A 23,824-nucleotide genomic window follows, 5' to 3' on the forward strand; every position below is an offset into this window, starting at 1 on the left:
TGACAGCGTTGTCGGTTACATACCTGCCAGGTTCGCCGGGATGGCATTAGGGATGTCTGACCGGGGGGTGGTTAGTAAGAACAGAATGGAATATTTGATGTGCGTTTTTAATTTTGGTACAACAGAGCAGGAACCGAATTGTGTCGTTCAAACTATTAACGAGCTACACCAGTGCAGTGCAGCTGATGCCGTCCTTTTGAGGAAGTCCTGGGAATACTATGGAATGTAACAATGTTGAACCCTGCGACACTGCGCCAGAGCAACAAAATGGAGGGTTGTCAGACATGGATGCTCGGAGCGGGGTGCGATGTTTATTTGCTATGCTGAACTGCTCTCACATTTAGCGTTGCTGCAGCACTGGCCGGTTGAACTTCTGCGCATGGCCAACCACGCTTTTTAAGCTCTTGACTGACAGCGATATCAATTGGTGCAGCATTGAATTTGATTGTCAGGTATCTCAGGCGCAATATGGCCAGACTTGGAGAAAGAGTTCCTAAACACGGGTGCGTTTTCGGGAGATTTTTTTTTTTTTTTATATATATGTTACAATCGTACAAAACCATCTCAAATTTGGGAGTATCTCGGATAATTTAGTAAACATGGCAGGTATGCAGTTGCTTGTTTCTCTGCTTGTCCTGCGCTTCATTGTCGGCGATGGGCGGAAATGTCATTTACACGGCTGGTTTTAAGTTGGAGGCTTTAGAGGAGGCTGTAGAGCACGGGAACCGTGCTGTCGGTACGGTAGGCATTTCGGAATTGACAAAGTCCACATGTGTTGTTGGCTGAAGCACCATGACAGGCAGTGCTTTGTGAATTGGGAGTGCGTGCCATCGGGCGACCAAAGACCGGAAAATTTCCTGGTGTAGGAGAGGTAGGCCTGGAATATGTCCGGGACCTGCGAAAGGCGGGCTGTGTCGCTTCCCATGAAATGATCAGGACACGCGCGTGAGCCACAGCCAGGAAGCGCGGCATCAGCTCCACCGCTTTCAAAGCAAGTAACGAGTGGACAGCACGGTTCATGCGATGCAACAGACCATGCTTGGGGCGGCGCACATTGCTTTGTCAGCGACTGCCTCCCTGCTACGAAGAAAAGTTAGTGGAATGTCACAAGATTGTGATATGCCTGTGGCAGGACCGAGAGTTCGCCCTGTCATAAATCGGGAACGCTGACAAGACGCCCATCAACTTCAACGCGCCCATGAGTAGGACGGCCGAACAAAGAAGAGCAAGTAGTGTGCTCGTCAAAACGACAGGCGCTGAAAAGCGGCGCTTTGCAGTTATGCTGGCCATCACAGCAGACGACAGGAAGTTGCCACCGCACGTGATATTTAAGAGGAAAACTGTGCCGAAGGCGAACTTTCCTGCCAGTGTGCATGCACAAGCCCAAGAGAAAAGGCTGGATGTCGGCCGGCCTAATGGCGGACTGGGTCTGCACTGTCTGGGGTGGGCAACTTGGCGTCGTGCTTCTTCCGTCTCTCCTTGTTCAGGACAGGTTTCGGGACCACCTGGGAGAAAACGTGCGCAGGGAACTGGAGGAGCAGCTGCACACAGAGCTCGCCATCAATCGGGGTGGACTCACTCCGGTGCTGCAGCCCCTTGATGTTTGCATGAACAAGCTGTTCGAAGACGGTGCACACAGACTGGATGACCCAGGGAGGGCACGCCTCAATTCCAACTGGCAAGATTAAGAGGCCATCCGTTGAACTCGTGTGCTCCTGGGTCTTGGATGCATGGTGCGCGCTGCCAACTGATTTGATCTCCAACAGTTTCAAGAAAACGGGGATCTCAAATGCACTGAACAGCAGTGAGGACGACCAGTTGTGCGAGTGCAATTCGAAAGTGGCCAGCCACCTGGACAACGGGTCTAGTGACTTGGATGAAGACTGAAGCATTGAGGAACGAAGATGGGTGTAGGGCAATAAAAACGCTGTCTGTTTGCCAATAGTGTACTCGTATATTTGCTGCGAAAAGTAGGTTATCTAATGCATTTTTTTTTTGCATTGCGGCCTTCTTTGATCACTCCGAAAAAGTTCTTGAAAAATTACACCACATAATAAATGCACCCCCAACGTTGCGTCGGTTTTATGGGGAAAGAAAGTGCATGCATTACGCAAGTAAATACAGCATATAGCACTCTTAGTAATGTCATACTCATGCCATACACATTTTAGCCTCAAACATGACGCACTGGATGACGCGCTCTCTTGTTTTTTTTTTTTTCTTTTTGTCCTCCCCCCTCCCGCCTGTCTTGAGGTACGCCTTATGTTTACGTAACCTCGATCTCTGCTCTTACCGCTATACTCAGCCCCATCAGCTATTGGCCCGTGACGAGAAGACAAAAAGGAACAAAACAAAACCGAAGCTCATGTAACGTACACCCACAGCACGTTGAAGGTTTTCATTTTTAGTTTTGAAAGCAAAAACGCCCATGTGTACGAGATTTCGGCGCACGTTAAAGATCCCCAGGTGGTCGAAATTAATCCGGAGCCCTCCACTACGGCGCGCCTCATCGCCTGCGTTGCGTCGGCGCGTTAAACCCCACAATCAATCAATCGGCGCGCCTCATCGCCTGCGTTGCGTCGGCGCGTTAAACCCTACAATCAATCAATCAATTTTTAGTTTTGAGCCGGTTGCTTTGCTCAGGCTTTTCTTTTTGTTTTTTACCGGTATTCGTCCTTTCAAGACCTCCCTCCCATTTTCTTGGCCTCCCTCCCAATGCCCGGTGTTGTTCGCCTTGTGGAGGGGTTGTTTTGACTGCTTGTTGGACCGACTGTCTCTTCGTGTGCAGGCGATGGAGAGTGGCGAGCTGGTGTTTGAGCCAGACCACTGCCGCAAGGCCTGGATCGAGTGGCTGACGAAAACAGAGTGAGTCTGCCCTGCTTTCCTGCCTGTTGTTTTTGGTCAACGCCGCCTGTATAAACATTGCCTAACGCGTCGCGCGCTTTTCAATGAGAAGGGTAGGGACGCTTAGTTCAGGCACTCATCCACTATGTGGCGCGCGCCGGCGGACATCTCGCCTTACGTCACTGCTCGCGAGTCGCGAACGCTGCACCCACTTTTACGACATGTCTGTCAGCCTGCTTGTTGGGCTTCAAGAGCCGTTTCGCTTACATCTTAGCCGCGACGGGGCGCTAGTTCTGTGGCGCACTGGGGGATCTCGTTCAACGTGTCGCTCGCTTCATACTTGCTGCATTTTTCCAAAGATGACTGACGGAGGCGGAACTAAAATAGGGTAAGAAAATATTAATTGTCGGGTAGACAAATGGCGAACAGAAAAACGATATCTTCGGATGGTGCAGCCATTATTTTACTGATATTTTTCTCTCTGGAGGATTTAGGGAAGAAAAAATTTCGTTCACATTTTTTGTTCCTGTGCTCACTTCTACCATTATTTTTCAAAGAAATCACGTGCTTGTAAATTTCAGAAGATTACAGAAAACAAAAGGATAAGCAACTGAGGATCCCGCCATGCTGTCCGGGCGCTTCTACAGTACAGTCCTCAATTTTAAAAGTGCATACCGAAGTGGAGTGCGATCAGCGAGGACAAAACAAGACTGAAATGCGGAGGGGGGAGAGGGGGATGCCCCACTCAGAAAATGTCGGGGCCCGTGAACCAAGTAGATAAGCGCGCAAAGCCGGCATCAGCCTGCGGCAGCACAAGTGATTTTGCTCCGTGGCAAAGGCGGTTTTATCAGCGACAGACCAAGACAGACAGGCATGGAGAAAAACAAGAAGGCGTAGGAGCACCGCCTGGGGAATGCTAAACAAACTGTCAACTATTTTGCATAGTTTTCGAGAAGCGGCGCTGGCCGGCGGACATGAAAGCACACAGGAAGGCTATGCAGCGGGAAAGGGTAGGAGAGAGCAACAGGAGAGTGGCTGTTTGGCCATTTTTCGCTCACGCATTAGGCAATGATTATACAGGCGGCATTGTTTTGGTCCACTCGTGTACGACCACACACAGAGCAGGGCCAGCACATGTTTCGTGTGGCAAGCTAATGTAAGAAAAGCTGAAGTATTGTTTGTATGTAGTTAGCTGAATGACAGCTGGACGCAACAGTGAGCGCATTTGAGGGCGGTGAAGTGTGTTCGGCAACTGTGAACTGCTTTGGATTCAAGGGGATTTCTTCAGTGGGCACTCATGCTCTTGGGATTGTTCCTTGTCATGTTTTTGGTGAGTATAGGGTGCAGCCATTGCTCGTTCAGCATGTTATGGGTCAGAATTTGTAACCGAGAAAGAGTGATTTCATGATCACTAACGGTTTCATTAAACGGCTGTGCCTTTTTTTTTATTATTATTATCCACCACGACCCTTCACTGCATCATTTAGTGACATCCCACCTTTTCAGTTTTCTCATGACAGCTGTGCCTGCAAGCAGTGGCTGTAATGGACAGTGACTTGTGCAGTGCTCCACTTGAGACTGTCATGATGATGACACTAGGGGGAAATCTGAGTGTAATCTCTATGCAAGCCTCCAGATGGGCACATCGTCCCCCGTGGGAACGTCAGAAGGTGTGGCTTGGGATCTTGCTCATCATGTTAGTGGCTGCGAAACCACAAGCTGCCTGTATGAGTGTTGCTTCCACTGTTCTGCTTCCTCATCTGTTTGGGCTCCCACAGGGGCAGCAGAATAGGGTACGCAGGGCTGCTGCTGTGTTTGCCCATTTGTACAACACAAAAAGATCCCCAAGAAGCGGTGTTTTGTTCCATTGGGTTCTGTGCGTTCCTATTAAGGGCAGCTTGAAGAACGAGGTTTTAAACAAGAAGGGAAGGGAACTGGTTCTAGCTTGCACCAGAGAGAGAGAGATAATAAGCTTTATTTCAAGCATCGTAATGGGGCAAGGGGTTTGAGTGAAACATCCCGCAAAGAAAAACAAAAAAGTGGGCAAGGGCGGCTCGAGAATGATTCAGAGCTGCAACAGCACAACAGACTTGTCCCCCAACCGGCAGCGCTGTTTTTAGGGCACCATTTGCCCTCTGAGCAAACCAGGCGTATATCGTATTTTCGCCCGTATAACCTGTGGGATTCTACATTTCACACACTAGTGATTTCCCTTCCCGCAGCCATCGCACTCAGCAAACAAGCCTTGCGAGCGCCGGCTGCGGACGGGTCCGTTGTTTGCGGAGACAGACAAAGGCAGGAGGCGGCGAGGGCAAAACATCAATGGCAGCATTTATTGCAAAGTGCAAATCAAATACACTGCATACAGACTAATCGTAGGCCATAACGGTAACACTGGGAGCGAGGCATTAAACAACGCTAGAGATCGAGATGGTTCGACTCACCGATTGAATACCGGAGCAGCGGGGCACCGCGCGTGCGAGCGTGGGTGTAGTCTCCGAGCTCGCCCGGGAGCATCCGTTCGTGGCGCGTTCCCCAGGTTTGGACCAGCGCGCCGAAACGTCCGTGCGCTACCGCATCCACAAGACAAGAGAGCGTCCTCACGTCATCCGACAACCCACCACACCTCGCCTTTTGGTGGCGCTAGTATCGAGGAAGAACTGGTTCTCGGGTAAGGCAGAGGGGAAAAGGGTCAACGCCTCACCAGGGCGACAACAAACCGTCCGGTCGCTGGCGCCCTCCCATATGGTTCCCGTCGCGTGAGCGAGGCGTGTTGTGCTCGCCGGCCGCGATGGGAAGCTAGCCAGAAAGGGGTTCGCGTGAAAGTCGTGATCCCCACAAACCCGAACCAAAAATGCGAAAATTTCAGTGGTGAAGTGGAGGTGCAGATTATATTCGAGGTACTTCCTTTGGTGCAGCTTCACCACAATGCGTGTTGGGCCGTGATGCCCCTACAGCAGTAATAGCGACTAAGTCACTGTTATCCCATTGACAGTGCTTATTTTACACACACAGCTCAATAATACACCAACTGAAAAAATGTATGCGGCAAGTCATGTAGTTACGTTGTCAGTTAGGTAAGTTCTTTTGCGTAAACAAATTTGTAATGTTGCTTGAGTTATTAGCTTTGGTCCACCCTTTTATGCATAAAATATGCGGGGAATACACGGGGATATATTTTTTTTTATTCGTCGATGGAAAGTGGGGGTGCGGGTTATATGCAGGGGCGGGTTATACGTGTGAAAATACGGTAATTATCACCGTCATCACATTTGTCGATATTGCAGTTCCTTTGCGTTCTTGGCGCAGAGCACCTGCAGAGAGAGGACATCCTTGTTACGCAGCATGTTTTTGGTGCAAAGCACGCCCCTTCTGTTTTCGGTTTGCAGCACGTTTATTTCAGAGCAGCGGTGGAAGCATTGCAGAACAATGTCACTGTTGCTGCCGTGTGGTTGAGATTGAAATGTGTGAGAGGGAATGTTTTGAAGGTGGAACTGGTAGTCTTGAGGCTGCCACGTAGGGAAAATTTTTCTTGATTTTGGGCACACGTTAAAGATCCCCAGGTGGTCTGAATCAACTTAGAGCTCTCCACTACAGTGCACCTCATAGCTTTGGCGCGTTAAACCCGCAAATTTTGAAATTTTTGAATGTTGAGAAAACTTTTTTGTGCTCGGTTGCTACAATTGTCAGTTATAACAATGACTTTCCGGTGGCACTTCAGTGTTGTTGTAAGTGGACCGTACTTGTAAAGTTAGACTGTGCTTGTAAGTGTGGCACTGATCACCTCTGACCGAGGCTTTGGTTTCAACTGCAGGGATTGGTGCATCTCCCGGCATCTCTGGTGGGGCCACCAGATTCCAGCCTACCGAGTGCTGAACGCCGAGGTCAGCCCCCTTCTCTGTTCCAATATGGGAAATGTGATGCACAAGCATCCAGGGAGGGAACTATTTGTGAAGTGTGGAGGGTAGGGTGGATGTAGCAAGGCTGATTTCATTGACTGATCTAAGAGAGTCTCAGTGCAGGAAGGACCGCAGCAACGTATCTGCAAAACTTGTGTCATTGGCTAAGCTCCACTGTACTACTAGTTTGTCGTGGACAGATAGATAAAAAAGCTTAGGCTTCAGACGACTCCAAAGTGAATAGTTGTCTGAGTTGAGCAATGTAAAAAAAAAAATATAGCTCAGATTAGTTCATGCATGTTATGCATTATCGTCACTTTGATATTCGTCAAAACGGCGTTGTAAAAACAGCAGATACAGTGTAGACCACTCGTATGTCGGAGGAGCAGGGAAAGTGCACACTGTGATTAAAAAATATGTGGACAAGGCTTCGTGTGCAACCAATCTTTCTTTTGTTTACCATTACTCAAATGAATGCCATTTGGAAACACAGGCGCGGTGTTTATTTCAAGTGCAGTCAAGGCTCGTTAATTTGTTGTTACAAAAACCCCAATTCGTAGCTAAAGGGAAGTGATATGGGCCAGCACTGAACGCACAGTTACCAGCGTGCTAACTGTGCATTAGCATTCAAGTGATGTGACCAAACAGAACCAGAGGCCCCACCACTAGAACTGCCTAGCCATTATTCTTGGCAGTGGCTTGGGTTGGTGTCCGCCAATCACACACAGAAAATTCTGCGACGTCATCGAGCAATCGCTGGAAAGTGGCTGGGGAGTGGCCACTGCTTCATCTGTTTTCCTTACTATCTCAATCATTCTTTTTAAAGTTTGTGATAAATTGGTATCACTCTTATTGGGATGCAGCAGTCCTTCTAATAAACCAAACTTGTCTTTTGTAGGGGGGTTTGTAGTTGGACAAGTTGGTACATCATTTAACGAAACAGCGCAACACATGGGACAGAGGGAAGATAAGACGACACAGGCGCTGACTAACAACTGTTTATTTGATTACAAAGTACGGAATATATATATTGTAAGCGCTGGTTAGGGCCACGACGCCAGAGGAATGTGCATCCAGACAATCCCCTGCTGGTTGTATACTAACACTATGGGTCAACTACTAGCAGAAGGGTATGCGCCAGAGGACTCGTACTTCGCACGCTTGCTCTTCCGCACGCAATCATGCTTTATCATCGTCATCAGTTGATTATCACCATCAACGCCCGTCTTGGCTGTTCTCTGGGGCTCGCTCCCAGTCAGGCAGGACAAGGCTCGCCCGATAAAGACGTCCTCCAACACTTCTGGTGCGGGCCTTATAAGTGGTGGAGGTAAGCTCCTTCGATCCCGTGTACCTCGACCACCGGCTTACTCCTGGAGCTCCACTCAGGTCGGCGTGTCCAACGTTCGACCTTCACTATGACGCAACGTGACCCCACCCATATGAACAGCGCCATGGGTGCTTCACCGGCAAGTTCATTGGCGCCAGCCTGGACAATTACCTGCCAGCAGCGCGAACCTCGGTCTTTTGCTGGGCTCCGCACTGAGTACGTGGAGGACTGGCTGGATAATTACAAGCAAGTCAGTGCCTTGAATCTGTGGGACGGTTCCCTCAAGCTGAGGAACGTCTCCTTTTACCTCGACCTAATAGCGGAGACATGGTTCTACAACAATGAGCACGACTTGGCTGACTGGCAGCGCTTTACATCATAGCTCAGCCAAGTCTTCGGCACATCGTCTACGCGTGCAGAAGCCACCAAGAAGAAATTGGACGAGCGCGTGCAACGACCTGGTGAGTCCTACATTGAGGACGTTATCGCATTATGCCGCATGCGAATAAAGACATGACAGAGGAAAGCCGAGTTCGCCATGTCCTCAAAGGAATTTCCCCCTTGGCATTTAACCCGTTGGCCGCACAAAACCTCACCAGCATTAACCAGATTGTCACAACATGCCAGCGCCTCGACGACCTTCAGTCCCTTTGTCGGCAGCCAATCGAGTGGGATAGCCGCGCCTCGATGGACAAAGCCGATCTGCGCTCTTTGATACGTTGGATCATCCGCGAGGAACTGGCAGTACAGACATCGCACGGCTTTTCTGAACCACGCCGCGAGGCCTCCTTACCAAGTCTGCGCGAGCTAATCGAGCACGAACTGGCTTTCCTTGTGCCTCATTTGGAACCTAGAACTGACGTTCACCCAGTCTCTGACCACCCCACGGTGGCTCCACTGCCTTTTGCTTCCAGTGGTCCAGTTCTGACGGCGGTTCTCCCTGAACCTGCATGTTCACCTCTGGCATCTGCCTCTCTCCCTCGACCACCGGTCCCTTCGCATCCAGACCATACCCATCATTACCCAGTGCCACCTGCTGGTCCTCCTCAGTTTGCGTACGGCTACCCGGCTTGGCATCCTCCGCGGCCCATCTGCTTTTATTGCAGCATCCGGGGGCATGTCTCCCGCTTCTGTAGACGGGGCCAAGAAGATGAAAGACTCGCCTACTTCACCATCCCACAAGGCAGCCGTCAACAATCCTGCGAGTACTACGCACAACGGTTACTTATAAGGTCCGCACCAGGAGTGTTGGAGGACGTCTTTATCAGGTGAGCCTTGTCCTGCCTGACCGGGAGCGAGCCCCAGAGGACCGCCAAGACGGGCGTTGAGGATGATAATCAACTGATGACAATGATAAAGCATGATTGCGTGCAGAAGAGCAAGCGTGCGAAGTACGAGTCTACTGGCGCATACCCTTCTGCTAGTAGTTGACCCATAGTGTTAGTATACAACCGGCGGGGGTTAGTCCGGATGCACATTCCTCTGGCGCCGTGGCCCTAACTAGCACTTACAATATATACATATATATATATATATATAGTTCAGGTGAAAGATATGAACAACTTTGCGGTTAACTTGTTCATTAGAAATTAGTCCAACAGTTTCGGAAGTGGAACTTCCTTCTTCAGGGACAATCTTACAATGCACACAGAACACTTATGCGCACTGCAAGCGAGGGATTTCTCTCTTCCTCTCCCTCTTCAAGGAGAGGAGGGGAATACGCCAGAGGAAGTAACAAATCCGGTAACAACACGGCACTTGCGGGGCTTGGTGCTGAGAGGGAGAGGGTGAAAACTAAGGAGAGAAGGAAATGAAAAAAAAAAGAAGAAAAACAACAACACAGGAAAGGCGGTGGGTTTAGTGAGAAAACGGCACTGCGGGGGAGGGGGGGGGGGGAGCAAAGTTTTGTATCGGCCTGCTGCGGCTGTGACGAAAAGGAAACTCGCAAACAAAATACAGACAATGCATGTGCACAGATTGGAAGAGCGGGGCGGTGGTGTAGTAACTAAGGATGCGGTCTTGCCCGGCACTTGTTTCGTGGGTTAACCCAGGACAGACCATTAAGCGGAGAGGCATTGCTTTTACCAAGAAACCGGTGATAATTCTACTTTGTTTGCCCTTTGAACGTTCGCGACATGGTGACAGAGAAAGGCACTCGCGGCAGCCAGCGGTGAGCCACACAGCGGTCAGACTGCGCGGAAGACAGGGATCATGTTACACAGGGCCGCGGTGAGTTCGGAGAAGGCGACGGGTGCTCCGTCCGTCCTAGGCCGCAGCGTAGAGCAATGCAAAGGCACACATACGGCGCGACATGCGTGAAGTTGAATAGAGGGCGGTAGACAGAAAACCACTGAATTACGCCACTGCTATGTCGTACGACAACGCGAAAATTTTAAGGTACGGCCAGACTGCGGTTTAAGGTACGCCAGATATGTATATATATACATATATATAATATCGCATTCGCTCTGCAACGTTCAACCTCCTCAGCCTTGCAAGTGTGCAGGGTGCTGACCCTGTGACGTGGGTGTTTGCAGAGCGACGAGGTGTGGGTCAGTGCCCCGACTGCAGCGGAGGCGGCCGTCAAAGCCGCAGCCAAGCTGGGTGTCGAGAGGGAAGACGTCCTGCACCTGCGGCAAGGTGAGCGTCGCCCCCTGGTGCCCGGGGGGGTTCAGAGTTCTTTCACATAGTGCACCAGTTGGGAAACTCCGCTTCAGCACGTGGGCGGCGCAAGCACCTGTGCTTCGTTTAAGCCGAGGGGCAAGTGTATTGGCGGGGCACCTAGCTGGGGAGCAAAAACTGAACTTCGCTGAACATTTACTTAATAGCACCACTTAATGAAATAAAGCTTGCTTTTCAAATCAGAAAACAATACATGAGGTAGTGTTTACTTACTGTATTTACTTGTGTAATGAACCCACTTTTAGGGCACAGCCCTTTGGCAGCCGCCCCTGTGGTTTCGCGACTGTGTTGTAACCGAGCGAACGGTGGGAAGACCAAAGAATGAAAGAAGGCAAAGGAGGAGACTGTCGCAAAATTAAGGGGGGAGGGCAGTTTGCTGGGGTGGCACTAGTCACTTCTGTGAAAGTGTGCGAGGGGTGGGGGGGGAGCAGTATGCTGAACCCACACGAGACACTTCGCCGCAGCGACACAAGGTAAAAGGGTGAGGAGGTGGCAAGCACTCGACAATGATGTGCGTTCACTTCCTGATACGCAGTTCGTGGTCCCTTCCTGAGACGCACTAACTCATTTGTACCACATGACATTTGTGCGGGAGGTTCAAGCACGATTGGCAACAACTTGCTCAGCGGCGGTGACGCGTGGCGAGATAACTGCATAGTAGCGAGTGTCGCCATATGTTCGCTGATCACGCAATCATTTCCGGACATGCAGCAGATATGCGCCGTGACAGAGGAGACTGCAGTTTGTGCTGTGCACAAATTGCGCATTAGGAAGTACAGTAATCATCAGGTTTTATTATTATTATTTTTTTTTTTTTTCACAAAATTCAGCATGAACTTTGGGGGAGGGTTCATTATGCGGGAAAAGTTGCAACAGATTTTGAAAAGTTGAGATTTCATACAGTAAAGATGCTAAGAGAAGTGCTGTCAAAACTTTACCTTTGCAGTAAAAACACGTATACTCGGGGACAACTTTCTGTGGCAATGCAGTCAAGGCTACAGAGCCGAATCACACCATTTCGCTGCACTCCTGGAAGTAATTCAACAAACATAATTTCCTGGCTGTTACCTAGGCAATTAAAAAACAAATAGTTCTTATGTTTTAGCCTTGGATTGATAGTGCCACTAAATTACTAGCCAGCATATATGAAACAGAGAGCATTATTTTCTTGATTTTCGGATTTTTTTGGTTGCCACTGTCACCACTGGCGTCGCAGTGGTTCTCTTCCGAAAAAAATATGGCGACCTCGTCGATGACCTTCGGCGGCTCGTGACAGCTCGCCACTTCATTCTCCGCATAGGATTTTTAAGAGGATAGAGAAGCAAAAGCTTGGTTGATTGTAGGGTTTTGACGCGCCGACGCAACGCAGGCGATGAGGCGCGCCGTAGTGGAGGGCTCCGGATTAATTTTGACCACCTGGGGATCTTTAACGTGTGCCGAAATGTCGTACACATGGGCGTTTTTGCTTTTCGCCTCCATCAGAAAAAGCCGCCGCTGGGAATCGAACCTGCCACTTCGTGCTCAGCAACGCAACGCCTTAGCCACTGAGCCACCGTGGCCGGTAGAAGAAGCAAAAGCTGTCAAAACAAACGAAGCAACTGCTTTGCAGAGTGTGCGCCCAAGTGAGGCCGATGCATTCGGGACTCTCTGTTGTTTCCACAATCTGTTTGGTTTGCCAGTTTGCCGGTGTAAGCGAGCGGGTGCGTAAGCATTTGTGCGTGCTGCTCTTTCGGTATACTGCGCCTGTGCTATGTAAGTACACTACACATATCGCCGGTGCTGCCCAGCTTTGAGCTCCAGAAGAGTTTACAAATCAGTGCTTGCCATCAAAACTGCAGCGCTGACAAAATTCACTTCACTTCTGAGCGACACAGAGTTGGGCGGTATAGTTCACGGTCGGTCCAGTCAAAGCGTTCTCTTGTGTTTACAAACAAACGAGGCGGGGGGAAGGAGGTGCCATATGCCTACACGCTCAGTGATCATGCTTCAGTGCACTCAACCACGGAGCTCAAGCGACTAAGTGAACAGTATCAAATGCGTATCTGTCACGCCGAAACTGAAACCGAAACCAGTTTATAGAGAACTACTTTGGCAGAGTAACATCAAGGCAGTTAGCTCCCCCTTCCCGCTCCCCCCATAGCTTTCGCTCCATTACCACAGAAAGTTGTCCCCGAGTATAGGTAATTAGTAACCAAATTTCTTGTATACTCTAAAGGTGGAAACACGTGTACTCTAAATGTGGAAAGAGGTGGTGTATGGACGATTTTGATGTCAGCTCACCAGGCTAGGCTGCTGTGTGGGAGGGCGGTGTTTGGGAACGTCCCACCCCTTTCTCTGGCGCTTACAAGAGTCTCTGACCGCAACGGGGTAGCTTTTTCGTTCAGGTGCCATTGAGATTTGTCTTGTGATCAGTGTGGGCCTTTCTTTACTGCTAGTGGGAGAGTGGGGCAGGGGTGATCTGGTTGATCACTTCTTCACCACCAGCTGCGGGAGGAGTGGCTGTACACTTTCTAAGATTAGGAAACAAGCTCAGAAAAAAGGTGATGAAGTGATGCGCTTTATGAACACCTCCCACTTGGCAGCGTGACAAATTGAGTGCAGTGAACAACCAATGAGCACAGTTGCAGCCACCGCGGCTGTTCACAGACAGGCCAGGGCAGCAAGTGCCTCCCTGCCCCCGCACGGGGCACCTTGTGTATTTAAGGTGACGGTATTGGTGATACCGCGGACCCCGAGCCACCACACTCATGCTGTAACCAACCATGGTAATGAGTTTTTAGGTGAAGGGTAGAAGCCTCGAACGGTGGCCGTCGGAGCCCTGTTCAAGCTCTGGTCTGTCTACCAGGCAGGGAGCTCCGGGACCTCTCTTGCCATCAGGGTAATGCAAACGATTGATTGATTGTGGGGTTTAACGTGCCGACGCAACGCAGGCGATGAGGCGCGCCGTAGTGGAGGGCTCCGGATTAATTTTGACCACCTGGGGATCTTTAACGTGCGCCGAAATCTCGTACACACGGGCGTTTTTGCTTTTCGCCTCCATCAGAAAAACGGCCGCCGCGGCCGGGAATCGAACCCGCGACCTCGTGCTCAGCAGCGCAACGGTAATGCAAACGAAGAAGAACCTTCGTCCCCTGCTTTTTTCCAATATTGCATGGTATTATCTTTCCTCTCCAATGATCGGCCTCCCAAAAGAGGCCACACCGAAGTATTAGCTAAAAAGAAGACAGAACATTTCCACAAGTTTCTTGTAGTCCATTCCGCAGAAGTCACCCCTGTTGCAAAGAAGTCAGTCATTTTTTTACCCAAATGCATTGAGTCTGTTGCTGGTTCAGACTGTGATGCTAAGAAGCTTTCACCTGGTGACCTTTGGTGACCTACCTACTTGTTGAAGTAAAAAACAAAAAAATCGAAGCGAAAACTTACTGAAACAGACCACGTTGGCTGACTTGTCTGTTCTTGTGACTCCACGTAGGACCCTCAACTCCTCTCAAGGTGTCACCTTGAAAAAAAGATTTGGAGTATGAGACAGAGGTGGAACTTCTTCAGGTGCTTCAATCTCAAGGAATAACTTCTGTCAAGCGAATTGTAATCCGCAGAGAAACTGAAGAAATTCGACAAAGCATCTAGTCCTAACATTTGATTTCACAACCCCACCGCAAAAGGTCAAAGTGGGCTTTCTAAGCTGTAATGTACGACCACATGTCCCTAATCCCAGGTGATGCTTTAAAAGTGCCAATGATATGGCCATGGATCTCAATCGGGCTGATGAAAGTTGACTTGTACCAAATGTGCAAAGACTGATCATTCGTCAGACGACTGTCGAAACAGCACAGTGAAATGCCCGAATTGCAGTGGCCCACACCCTGCTTATTCGCAAACTTGCACAAGATTTAAAGCCAAAAAATAAATTCGACACATCAAAGTAACAGAAAACCTCACCTTCCTTGAGATGCACCAAAATCAGAGGCTGCTTTTGTCCACACCTTATGCAAACGCTGCCTGTTGGGAATGGGGCGGCGTTTGGTCAGCACAGGGACACAGTGCAGCCTCCCTGCTGACGTGTCGCTGTCTCCACCCCCAGCTGAGCGACCACCTCCTGCTTCTGCAACAGCTGTGGAGGTCCCACCCGGGCGGCCTTTGGCAATCCAGAACCGTGACTCTCCACTGATTGGGGAGACGACGGTCTCCATTGGGAGGGGTTCAGTGTCTTCCGATCCAGCTCCAATGCCCCCCAGTAAGTCTGAGGGCGGAGAGGATATGGACACGAGGAGCCCTGGAATCACACACACCTTCACTGCACCGCTGGCTGTCAAGAAGCCCGTGACCACTTCAGGTAGCACTCATGGTGGGCGTCACAAAGACACCACTCCGTCCACTCCTGAGGTTTCGGATGAGGACATGGACGCTGCACCTTTGCGTGCTGTGAAAGCAGCGAGAGCGGCCTAGAAACAGTGAACGGCAAAAAAATTTTCCAAAAGTCACTGGGACGACACCAGATTGACCCGGGTAAATCGAGACATCCACTTTTACTCTTTCATAAACACACACACATACACACTCCAGTTGCTCATAACATGAAATAATAGGAAACGAAAGCATAATCCAGCGGTACTGTACGGGCCTTATTAAAAACCTAGACGATGTATATGAGATGCTGCATTCCAATCAACCAAGTTTAATGTGCTTACAAGAGACTCATTTCAACAACAAACATACAGATTTCCTTAATGGTTACTTGGTATTCAGAAAGGACAGGGACGGTTGTGTATATTCTTCTGGTGGTGTGGCTATTGTCGCACAAAAATCTCTGGCGTGTCATACCATACCATTACAGACCGTCCGTAAAGGCTGTTGCTATATGAACAATAATTTGTAATAGATTAATTATGATATGCTCTCCTTACATCCCACCAGACAATCACCTAACAAGCTGCGAGTTTGAAGCTCTGATAAATCAGCTACCCTAACCATTGTGCTGCTGAGCACGAGGACACGGGTTTGATTCCCGGCCGGGGCGGCCGCTTTTCTGATGAAGGTGAAAAGCAAAGACGCTCATGTGTACAAGATCTCGGCACACATTAAAGATCTCCAAATGGTCAAAATTAATCCGGAGCCCGCCACTGCTGCGTGCCTCATTGCCTGCGTTACGTCGACGCGTTAAATCCTACAATCAATCAATCAATTACCCTAACCATTCATCCTAGTTGGTGACTTTAATGCCCATAATCTGCTCTGGGGATCTTCTCGAATGGATGTGCGAGGTCGTCTTATTGAGAGCTTTTTAACATCATCGGCAGAATGTCTATTTAACACAAAACAGCCTACATACCATAATATATAGCACCCAACACCTGTTTGCACCTCGATGTAGCGATCGGCTCTGCAGTTCTCTTCCCATCTCTTCAGTAGGACATGGGCACAAACCTGTAGGTAGTGACCACTTCCCTACCACATTGACATACACAAGTAGCACCCCAAACAGTTCACCTTCCCACAACAACGAAGGCAGAGCGAACTGGAATACATTCACAGAGACATCTAAACTACACTACACATACATAAGACACCTACACGTAGAGGAGGCAGCCCAACTCGTTATGGCGCACATCCTTGCCGCCGCCGAAAAGTCCATTCCCCACGCCTCCGGTGCCCCGTGCAACCCAGGGAGGCCCTGGTGGAACGAGGACTGTAGGCGGGCATGGGAAGCCCAGAACAAGACATGGGGTGTCCTCCGTCGGTACCCCACGTCAGGTAACCTCATTTTGTTCAAGCGGGCAAAGGCTCTTTGGAAGCGTGTGCGCTGCGAGGCAAAACGGGGGAGTTGGCGTGCCTTCCTCGCATCCATCAACTCATATGCAGACACACACAAAGTCTGGACGCGAATACGGAAACTCAAAGGACAACTCAAAGTGTGTCCCTGGTTAGTCTACCCAGGGACACACTTGAAGACTAGGCTAATACACTCGCACTGCACTTGCAACATGTGTCCAGTTATGCACACTAGACGAAGACTTTCATGCAACCAAAATATCTGCAGAAAAGAAGCCCTTATGCGACAAAAACAGGTCAAATTCTTACAACGCTGAATTTACACTGCATGAGTTGAGGTACTGCACTGAGCACATGTAAGCCTTTGGCTCCGGGTGCAGACAACATTACATACCCAATGATACAACACCTGCATGCAGAAACACTTGAGACACTCCTACAGTTATACAACAAAATATGGCTTCTGGCAAAATATGGTTTCTTAATCTATATTTCCGAAGCCATACAACAAAATATGGCTTCTGAAATATGGCGTTCTGACGTCTTGGAGAGAGGCGATTGTAGCCTTCTTAAAGAGGGAAAGAATCAAACATCACCCGCAAGCTATCGTCCTATTGCCCTGACAAGCTGCCTGTGGAAGCTCTTCAAGAAGATTGTAAACAGGAGACGTGTACTTTCTTGAGTACAATGGCCTTCTCAAGCTGCCAGGCGGGTTTCAGGGTGGGACGATCCACGAACGATCAACTCGTGGCATTTGAAGCATACATGAAGGATGCCTTCGTCCATAAGCAATTTTGTGTAACAGTGTTTTTTGACCTTGAGAAGGCGTATGACACCACTTTTTTGATTACCTCAGGGATTACCTAAGTAGTACTGCATTTTTGATTACCTCAGGAATACTAAGTGCATGTGTGGAGCACATTTTTGTTTGCCTGTTTTTTCTTCAGATATTCTATTCGATATTCACATCTTTGTCCCTACTATTTGAAACAATGTTTGATTTGGATTGGATTAGAGTGGCAATTTCACTGTTTGCATAGCTCTCTAGTCATACCTCTCTCATAGCAGAGCATGGTACCCCTAAAAAAGGTCGAAATACACAACAAAGAAGGTGTGAGCTTCCAGGATTTTGTTTTCAGAAAACTATGTGTGCATATTTCTGATACATTTCTGATACATTTCAAATCAGCATTGCTGGCGTTGCGCTTATTTTCAGACGTGGATGTTCTGGACACGTGGTTTTCGTCGGCGCTGTTCCCGTTCTCTGTCTTTGGCTGGCCACACCAGGTATGCGCACCCATTGGAGCGCGCCTCTCTACTGGTGGCTGTCTCCTTAGGGGAGTGGGAACTTGGTTGGGCTGCCGTTTTTGTGTTTACGTTTTTCGCTGCTGAGTGCATTCAAATTGATTACCGATGATCAAAGCTTTATGTCGCTGATTACAACATGTTGTAGTCATCTCTCATGCACCTAGCACACCAAAGTGGTTAGTCTAGGCACTGCACTTTTGTAATCAGTTTAAATTTTCACGCTCTGGCGACGTGATTTTTGGCAGCGATTTTTTTTTTTTTTTTTTGCAAGCTGAGGTGCCTGCGTTGTTGCGAAAGGAGGCGTGGCTGTTGCACTTGACAAAAAGGCATGCCACTCGTTGTTATGCTGCATTACCATCGACTTACCCTGATCAAAAGGCTCCCAGCAAGTCAAATACCAAATTATGTTGGCAGCTTTGTAATCTGAAAGCGTTTAGTGTTAATAACTACCTGAAAATGACACTGGCTATTCACTAGTGAGCTTTGGTTCAGAGAAAAAGGTAGCTTTATTCTGCCAAAGCTTATTCCTGAACGTCCCCCGCATGTCTAACAAACGGGCCTGGCATTTTCAGTCAGCTTCCAGCAGTTTCGGTTTCATCTTTGCGTTGCAAAATTCCTAATTGGTGCAACTACAGAGTTACACAACTTCAAGCAGATTTGCCATGGTGCCTTTGTAGTCCACTGCTGTTCCCCCCCAAATAAGCACGCCGCTCATGATTTCACATCACCCACACGTTCCTTCTGTAATAACAGCTCCAGCTTAAAGTCGAAAGATAACGCCAAGTTGTCGGATATCAGTTCAGACAAGGAGAGTGCTTCAAACTGGCCTTGTGCACCGCCAGCTGTTATTCGGCCTGTTTCGTTCCCATACATAGGTATTTGCAGAGGTCTAGTGTTGCTTCGTAGTTGAGCTATCTTTCCTGAGAAATTCTTCAACAGGTGTGGTATTGTTCCTTTTAAAAAAGGTCAGGTGGCGCCGCAATGCACGAGGCTTGTAGTGAACTCCTTTTGTCGTGCAACAACCACTCGTTGAGAGCTTGCTGGGCATGATTCTAGCGCACCGCACTTCATTCCTGCAAGCAGGGCTACAATAACAAACCAGAAAATGATCATAAACCGCCAGTGAAAGTTCTGACAGATATGTGATGATAAACGGGCAGTGAACGTCAACAAGCATCCACTACAGAGTTTTCTTCACATTGCGGGCTTGCCCCGAATCTTGTGCTGGCCATAAGTGCAAAGTTACTCATTTACAGCGTGCTTTTACATCATGTGGGGACAAATTGGTGCCTCTAATAATGTCAAGCAACCAGATTTCTTCCAGAGAACCATTCAAAATTGCACACTTTGAATGGAGCTTGGGCTTCACCGCATGGTGTGGGCACCACCCGTGCTAACATTTTCTGTTATATCTGACAAATTGTTCTGCGCAACTCAGTTTTTTTTCCTAGGATGTGTTCTAGTTTACCTACAATATGTATGTATATTGTACGGGGTTACTCGGGGACTATGTCAGTTCGCTGCTAGGCATTATAATCTAGAGAGTGTTGACTGGAGCAGCGAGAGCACAACCTCATTATCAGGATGCGAAGGGGGAAGAACGAGGGTGGAGTTGGCACAAGCAAATTTCTTTTGCCCTTTAGCGACGCGTCGCCGGTGTAGTTTTGGGTAAGCATGTTGCCGCTAGCTGAGGAAGTCAGTTCCTGCTTGTGGTGGCAATGCCGCCTGTATAACGTTGCCTATTGCATCAGCCGAAAATGGCAAAACTTCCACTTTCCGATTGCTCTTTCCTGCCCTCCCCCTCACTAGCCCTTCTGCATGCTGCCTGTATAGTGTCCTGAGTTTTGTCCACCAGGTGCCATCGCTTCACGGAAGCTATAAGAAAGGATTTACAGGGTTTGTGCAGCGTGCGCAAGGTGGTGGCCATACGCCTCCATGCTTAGGGCCCCTAGGACACCTACCGTATTTACACAAATATAGGTCGACCCTTTTTTTCAAGTTTGACAATGCAGTGTTGGGGGGTCGACTTAGAATCGAAATCGAACTTTGTGCTGCTTGTAACGGCAAGAGAAATGAAAAAAAGGGCCCATCTCCCCGCGAGGGGGACTCGAGTAAATGCGTCGCATAGGGGGTGGGTGTATTGCGTTAACGTTTAGTGTTTGGGGAGTTGGTGGTAGTGAATGCGTTGTATCAGCAGCTTCTTGACGTAGTTTGAATGAGTCAAGGATATAAGGCGCATTCGTAGCCTTTGATTCTGTGTCGGTTTTGTGGCGCAGTGGGAAGAGCACCATGTACCTCGCGTTCCGCCCACAGGTAGTGAATGCGTTGTATCAGCAGCTTCTTGACGTAGTTTGAATGAGTCAAGGATATAAGGCGCGTTCGTAGCCTTCCATTCTGTGTCGGCTTTGTGGCGCAGTGGGTAGAGCACCATGTACCTTGCGTTCCGCCCGCAGGGTCGTGGGATCGAAACCAGGCGCCAGTAAGTATTATTTTTTTATATAGTGTAGGGGGAGGGGTGCGGACCTGTTGTTGAGAGCGAGGAGTGTAGCGTGATGCGGGAGAGGAGGAGTGGGGGAGAGGGCGCACCTGGAACGGCTGTTGCGGACGCCGAGGCACGCCGACAACACCGGGTGACATCGTGAGTTAAAGAAATGCTCTGCATTTAAAATCAGGGATGCTACGAGCTGGGGAAAGCGTAACACCCTCGTTTCTATGGTTACTGTCAAAGCATAGCATTTATCATTGCATACATTCTGGCTTCAATAAAGGTGATGCTGACTTTGAAAGTTGGTGTTCCCAATCTGTGCCCTTTGTCCACCATACCTAGAGCGGCTAAACTTCCACCATCGCGTTCGGAAGTGTACTGAACAACGTGATATGATTCTATCTACGTCAGCGCTGTGTATTGATTCAAGAGATTCGTTAATACTCATTTTGCGTATTAGAGACGAACATAACGCTTTTTGAATGCGAGTAACGTACTCATGAATCAAAGGAAATCGCGAGCGGCCGCTTCTGTCAGCCGCCATGTTGTTTGTTTTGGTATCGCGCTGCAGTGGTCGCAGCCAGTGGCTTTGATGGTTGTCATCTCGCAGCGAATGTGTTCTCATGATTGGGAATAAAGTTTCCCGCTCAACCCACAGCACATGGTTTGGTTTTTCCACGTGCTTATACAAAAGCTTTTCTTTTTTAACATCTACTGCCCGCACCATGAACGCACGGCTCTTGTGGGAGCATCGATCATTGATGGGAAGAGCCGCCGTATGGGGGGCATTGCTAGTTGACAGAAGAGCTCCTCTTCGTGATACGATTTTCTTGGCGGCCATGGTGCCGCGAGCTTATGCACTTCCAGGGTTGCCAGGTCTGGCGATTTGGCGCCAATCTGGCGACTTTTTGAGACTCGTGGCGACGGAAATTTCAGTGCGTTGACTTGGCTACTTTCTGGCTCCTTTGAGCATTGAAATTTTCTATATTTGCGGGCCATTCCAGTACCCCACTTTCCACAAAGGCGCCTTATATGAAGAAAAAAAAAAGCTACAGAGTGAAAAGAAACAAAAACCCAGAAAGATGACGGGACGAGCGCCGACTTCCAACTGAATTTAATAAGAGAAACCGTGCACCTTTTATACGCACTCTGCATGTTAACTCTTTCGCTACCGCCGGAAAATTGACTAATTTTTGGGGTCCAAGAAAACATTTTTTTTCCTGCTAAAAAATTTGTTAGGCACTAATTGCAGGAACACAAAATGCAGATTATTTAACGGCCTTTCTAATAACACCTGTTTTTTAAAGGTTTTTACATATCATAGTTGTAAAAAAAAATATCAAAATCAAAATTTTTGTCAAGTTGTCGAAAAAAATGATAAAAAAGGAGTTGTGTTTATCAAACCACCGGTAGTAGAAAAAAATTAGAATATACATTTTGTAGGGAAACATTTCAAAAACACGCCCTAGAAAAAATGTCGACTTGCGCGAAACAGTTTGTCAGATATAAAAAAAAAAATGTTACCATGCACGGTGCCCGTGTCATGCGGTGAAGCCCAACCTCCAATTCAAAATGTGCAATTTCGGGTGGTTTCCTGGAATAAACCTGGCGGTTTGTCATTATCAGAGGCACCAATTTGCCCCCACATAACGTAAAAACATCATGTCAATGGCTGACTTTTCATTTACAGCGAGCACAATATTTGGGACTAGCACGCGATGCGGAAAAAAACATGCATGAAGTTGAAAACGGAACGCCGTGGCTGATGCTTGTTGTCTTTCACGGTCAGTTATCTCTCAAAACATAAAGCTGAGCTTTATTATCATCTTCTTACTCGCAATTGCAGCCTTGCTCGCAAAAATGAGGTACGATGAGCTAGAATCGTGCCCTGCCATCTTTGGCCGAGTAGCAGTTGCGCGCTGAAAAAGATCAGCACAATGAGCCTCCTCTATTGCAGCGCCACCTAACATTTTTCAAATGAAACAGTACAAAAACTTATCGGAGACTCCGTCCGAATAGACAGTTCAACTAAGCAGCAACATTAGACACGCGGATATACCCTCGCATGGAAACGAAACTGGAAGTCGAACAGCTGGCAGTGTAAGGCCGTTTTGAAGCGCTTTCCTCGGAGGAACAGATATCTGGCGACTGGGTGTGATCTTTTGACTTGCATCTGAAGTTCTTATCGCAGAAATCGGGTTAGGGTGGGGGAAATCAGGAGCGCCGTGCTTTGTTCGAGGATCAGTCGCGGACGCTCCAGGCGCCATGGCAGGTAGCCTTGAAGTTGGGTAACTGCGTAGTAGCACTAATTATGAATTTTGCGATGCAGAAATGAAACCGAAACTGTTGTAAGCTGTTTGCGAATGGTCCTGGGGTAAGTAGAACTACCACAGTACTTAGAACAACGTGCGCAAAGGCAATAAAACTGCCTAAAATCATAAAGTAGCTTTGCAACCAGGCACTGCTTGACATTTTCAGCCGATTTCTGGGATTATTACTGTCAGAGCGTGAACCTGACGATTGAAAATCGTTTGCTAGTTCCCCATTCACGCCCTTATAGCAAAAAACAAGCGCTGGTGCAGAGTAATTACGAGTTGCACGCATTCTTCGTTGGTAGCAGTGACGCACGATGACCACGCCCCTTTTCCACACACAGGTGATTCAAAAGCGTGTCAAAAATCCCGTTTCCGTAGCAGAAATGAAAACAAAACTGATTTTGAAAGGCCATTTTCTGATCTAACTCCAAACAGGTTTACTTGTTCGAGAAACGCCTGGAACGCTATGAAAAGGCGCTCCCAAAAGTATCGATCAAATTGATCGATTTTGATAGGCGCGATAGCGAAAGAGTTAACACCAGTAAAAAATAAAATAAAATATAGAACAAGAACAGCAACAAAAACAGACGTATAATCTCTGATAGCACACCGTCACATCAAAACGCGTTCACGCACTTGGCACAGTCTACACAGACACCAGACACAGCCACAGGCGCTGATCCCGTCGTCTTTCTGTGCCCTTGTTTCTTTTCGCTCTGTAGCTATTTTTTAAAAATTAACCACCAACTCGCCCAACAGTACACCTTGTTAAGCCTTATATGACCTACGAGTGCATTTCAGCCGTTGAGACAAACTGAACAAACAAAACAAGAAATTTTTCGGCACACGAAGGTTATCTGGCAAAGTCAAGAATAGATCTCAACAAATCAGTTACTCAAACACACCACCGTACAGAGCTACTGACCGGCAGAAATGGAAATTTGCCTTGCTATTTCTTAATATTCTGAACCTGATGTCGTATGAATATCGTCGAACCCCTTAATTAAGCAGCGCCATCAGTTTAAAGTGTAATGCTTCAGTAGTTTACGGGAGCTTGAGATCTCATGCAGAGTGGTGGGAAGTGTGTATGACGGTGTATAATAGACACCGGAATGTAAAGAGGCAGCGAAAGTGGTAAAAAATGGGGTGCAGCAAATGCCCATTCCGAGTCATTCATATTCTTTGAATGCTTTAC

The 23,824-nt window shown here is 48.4% G+C and overlaps 1 protein-coding gene across 1 annotated transcript in view; it reads left to right on the top strand.

Moving 5' to 3' along the window:
- LOC144137874 (valine--tRNA ligase, mitochondrial-like) overlaps positions 1 to 23,824 on the top strand; it is a 140,814-nt gene that overhangs the window by 64,514 nt on the left and 52,476 nt on the right. Inside the window, exons 12-15 of the mRNA XM_077669890.1 lie at positions 2,789 to 2,865; positions 6,659 to 6,728; positions 10,608 to 10,710; positions 17,738 to 17,808. Coding sequence (XP_077526016.1) covers positions 2,789 to 2,865; positions 6,659 to 6,728; positions 10,608 to 10,710; positions 17,738 to 17,808 — 321 coding nt within the window. The remainder of the gene's footprint in view (positions 1 to 2,788; positions 2,866 to 6,658; positions 6,729 to 10,607; positions 10,711 to 17,737; positions 17,809 to 23,824) is intronic.

The sequence above is a fragment of the Haemaphysalis longicornis genome, unplaced genomic scaffold (genome assembly GCF_048455015.1).
Source record: "Haemaphysalis longicornis isolate Haplotype H1 unplaced genomic scaffold, Haemaphysalis longicornis Haplotype H1 scaffold_1, whole genome shotgun sequence".
In the NCBI taxonomy this organism is placed as follows: Eukaryota; Metazoa; Arthropoda; class Arachnida; order Ixodida; family Ixodidae; genus Haemaphysalis; species Haemaphysalis longicornis.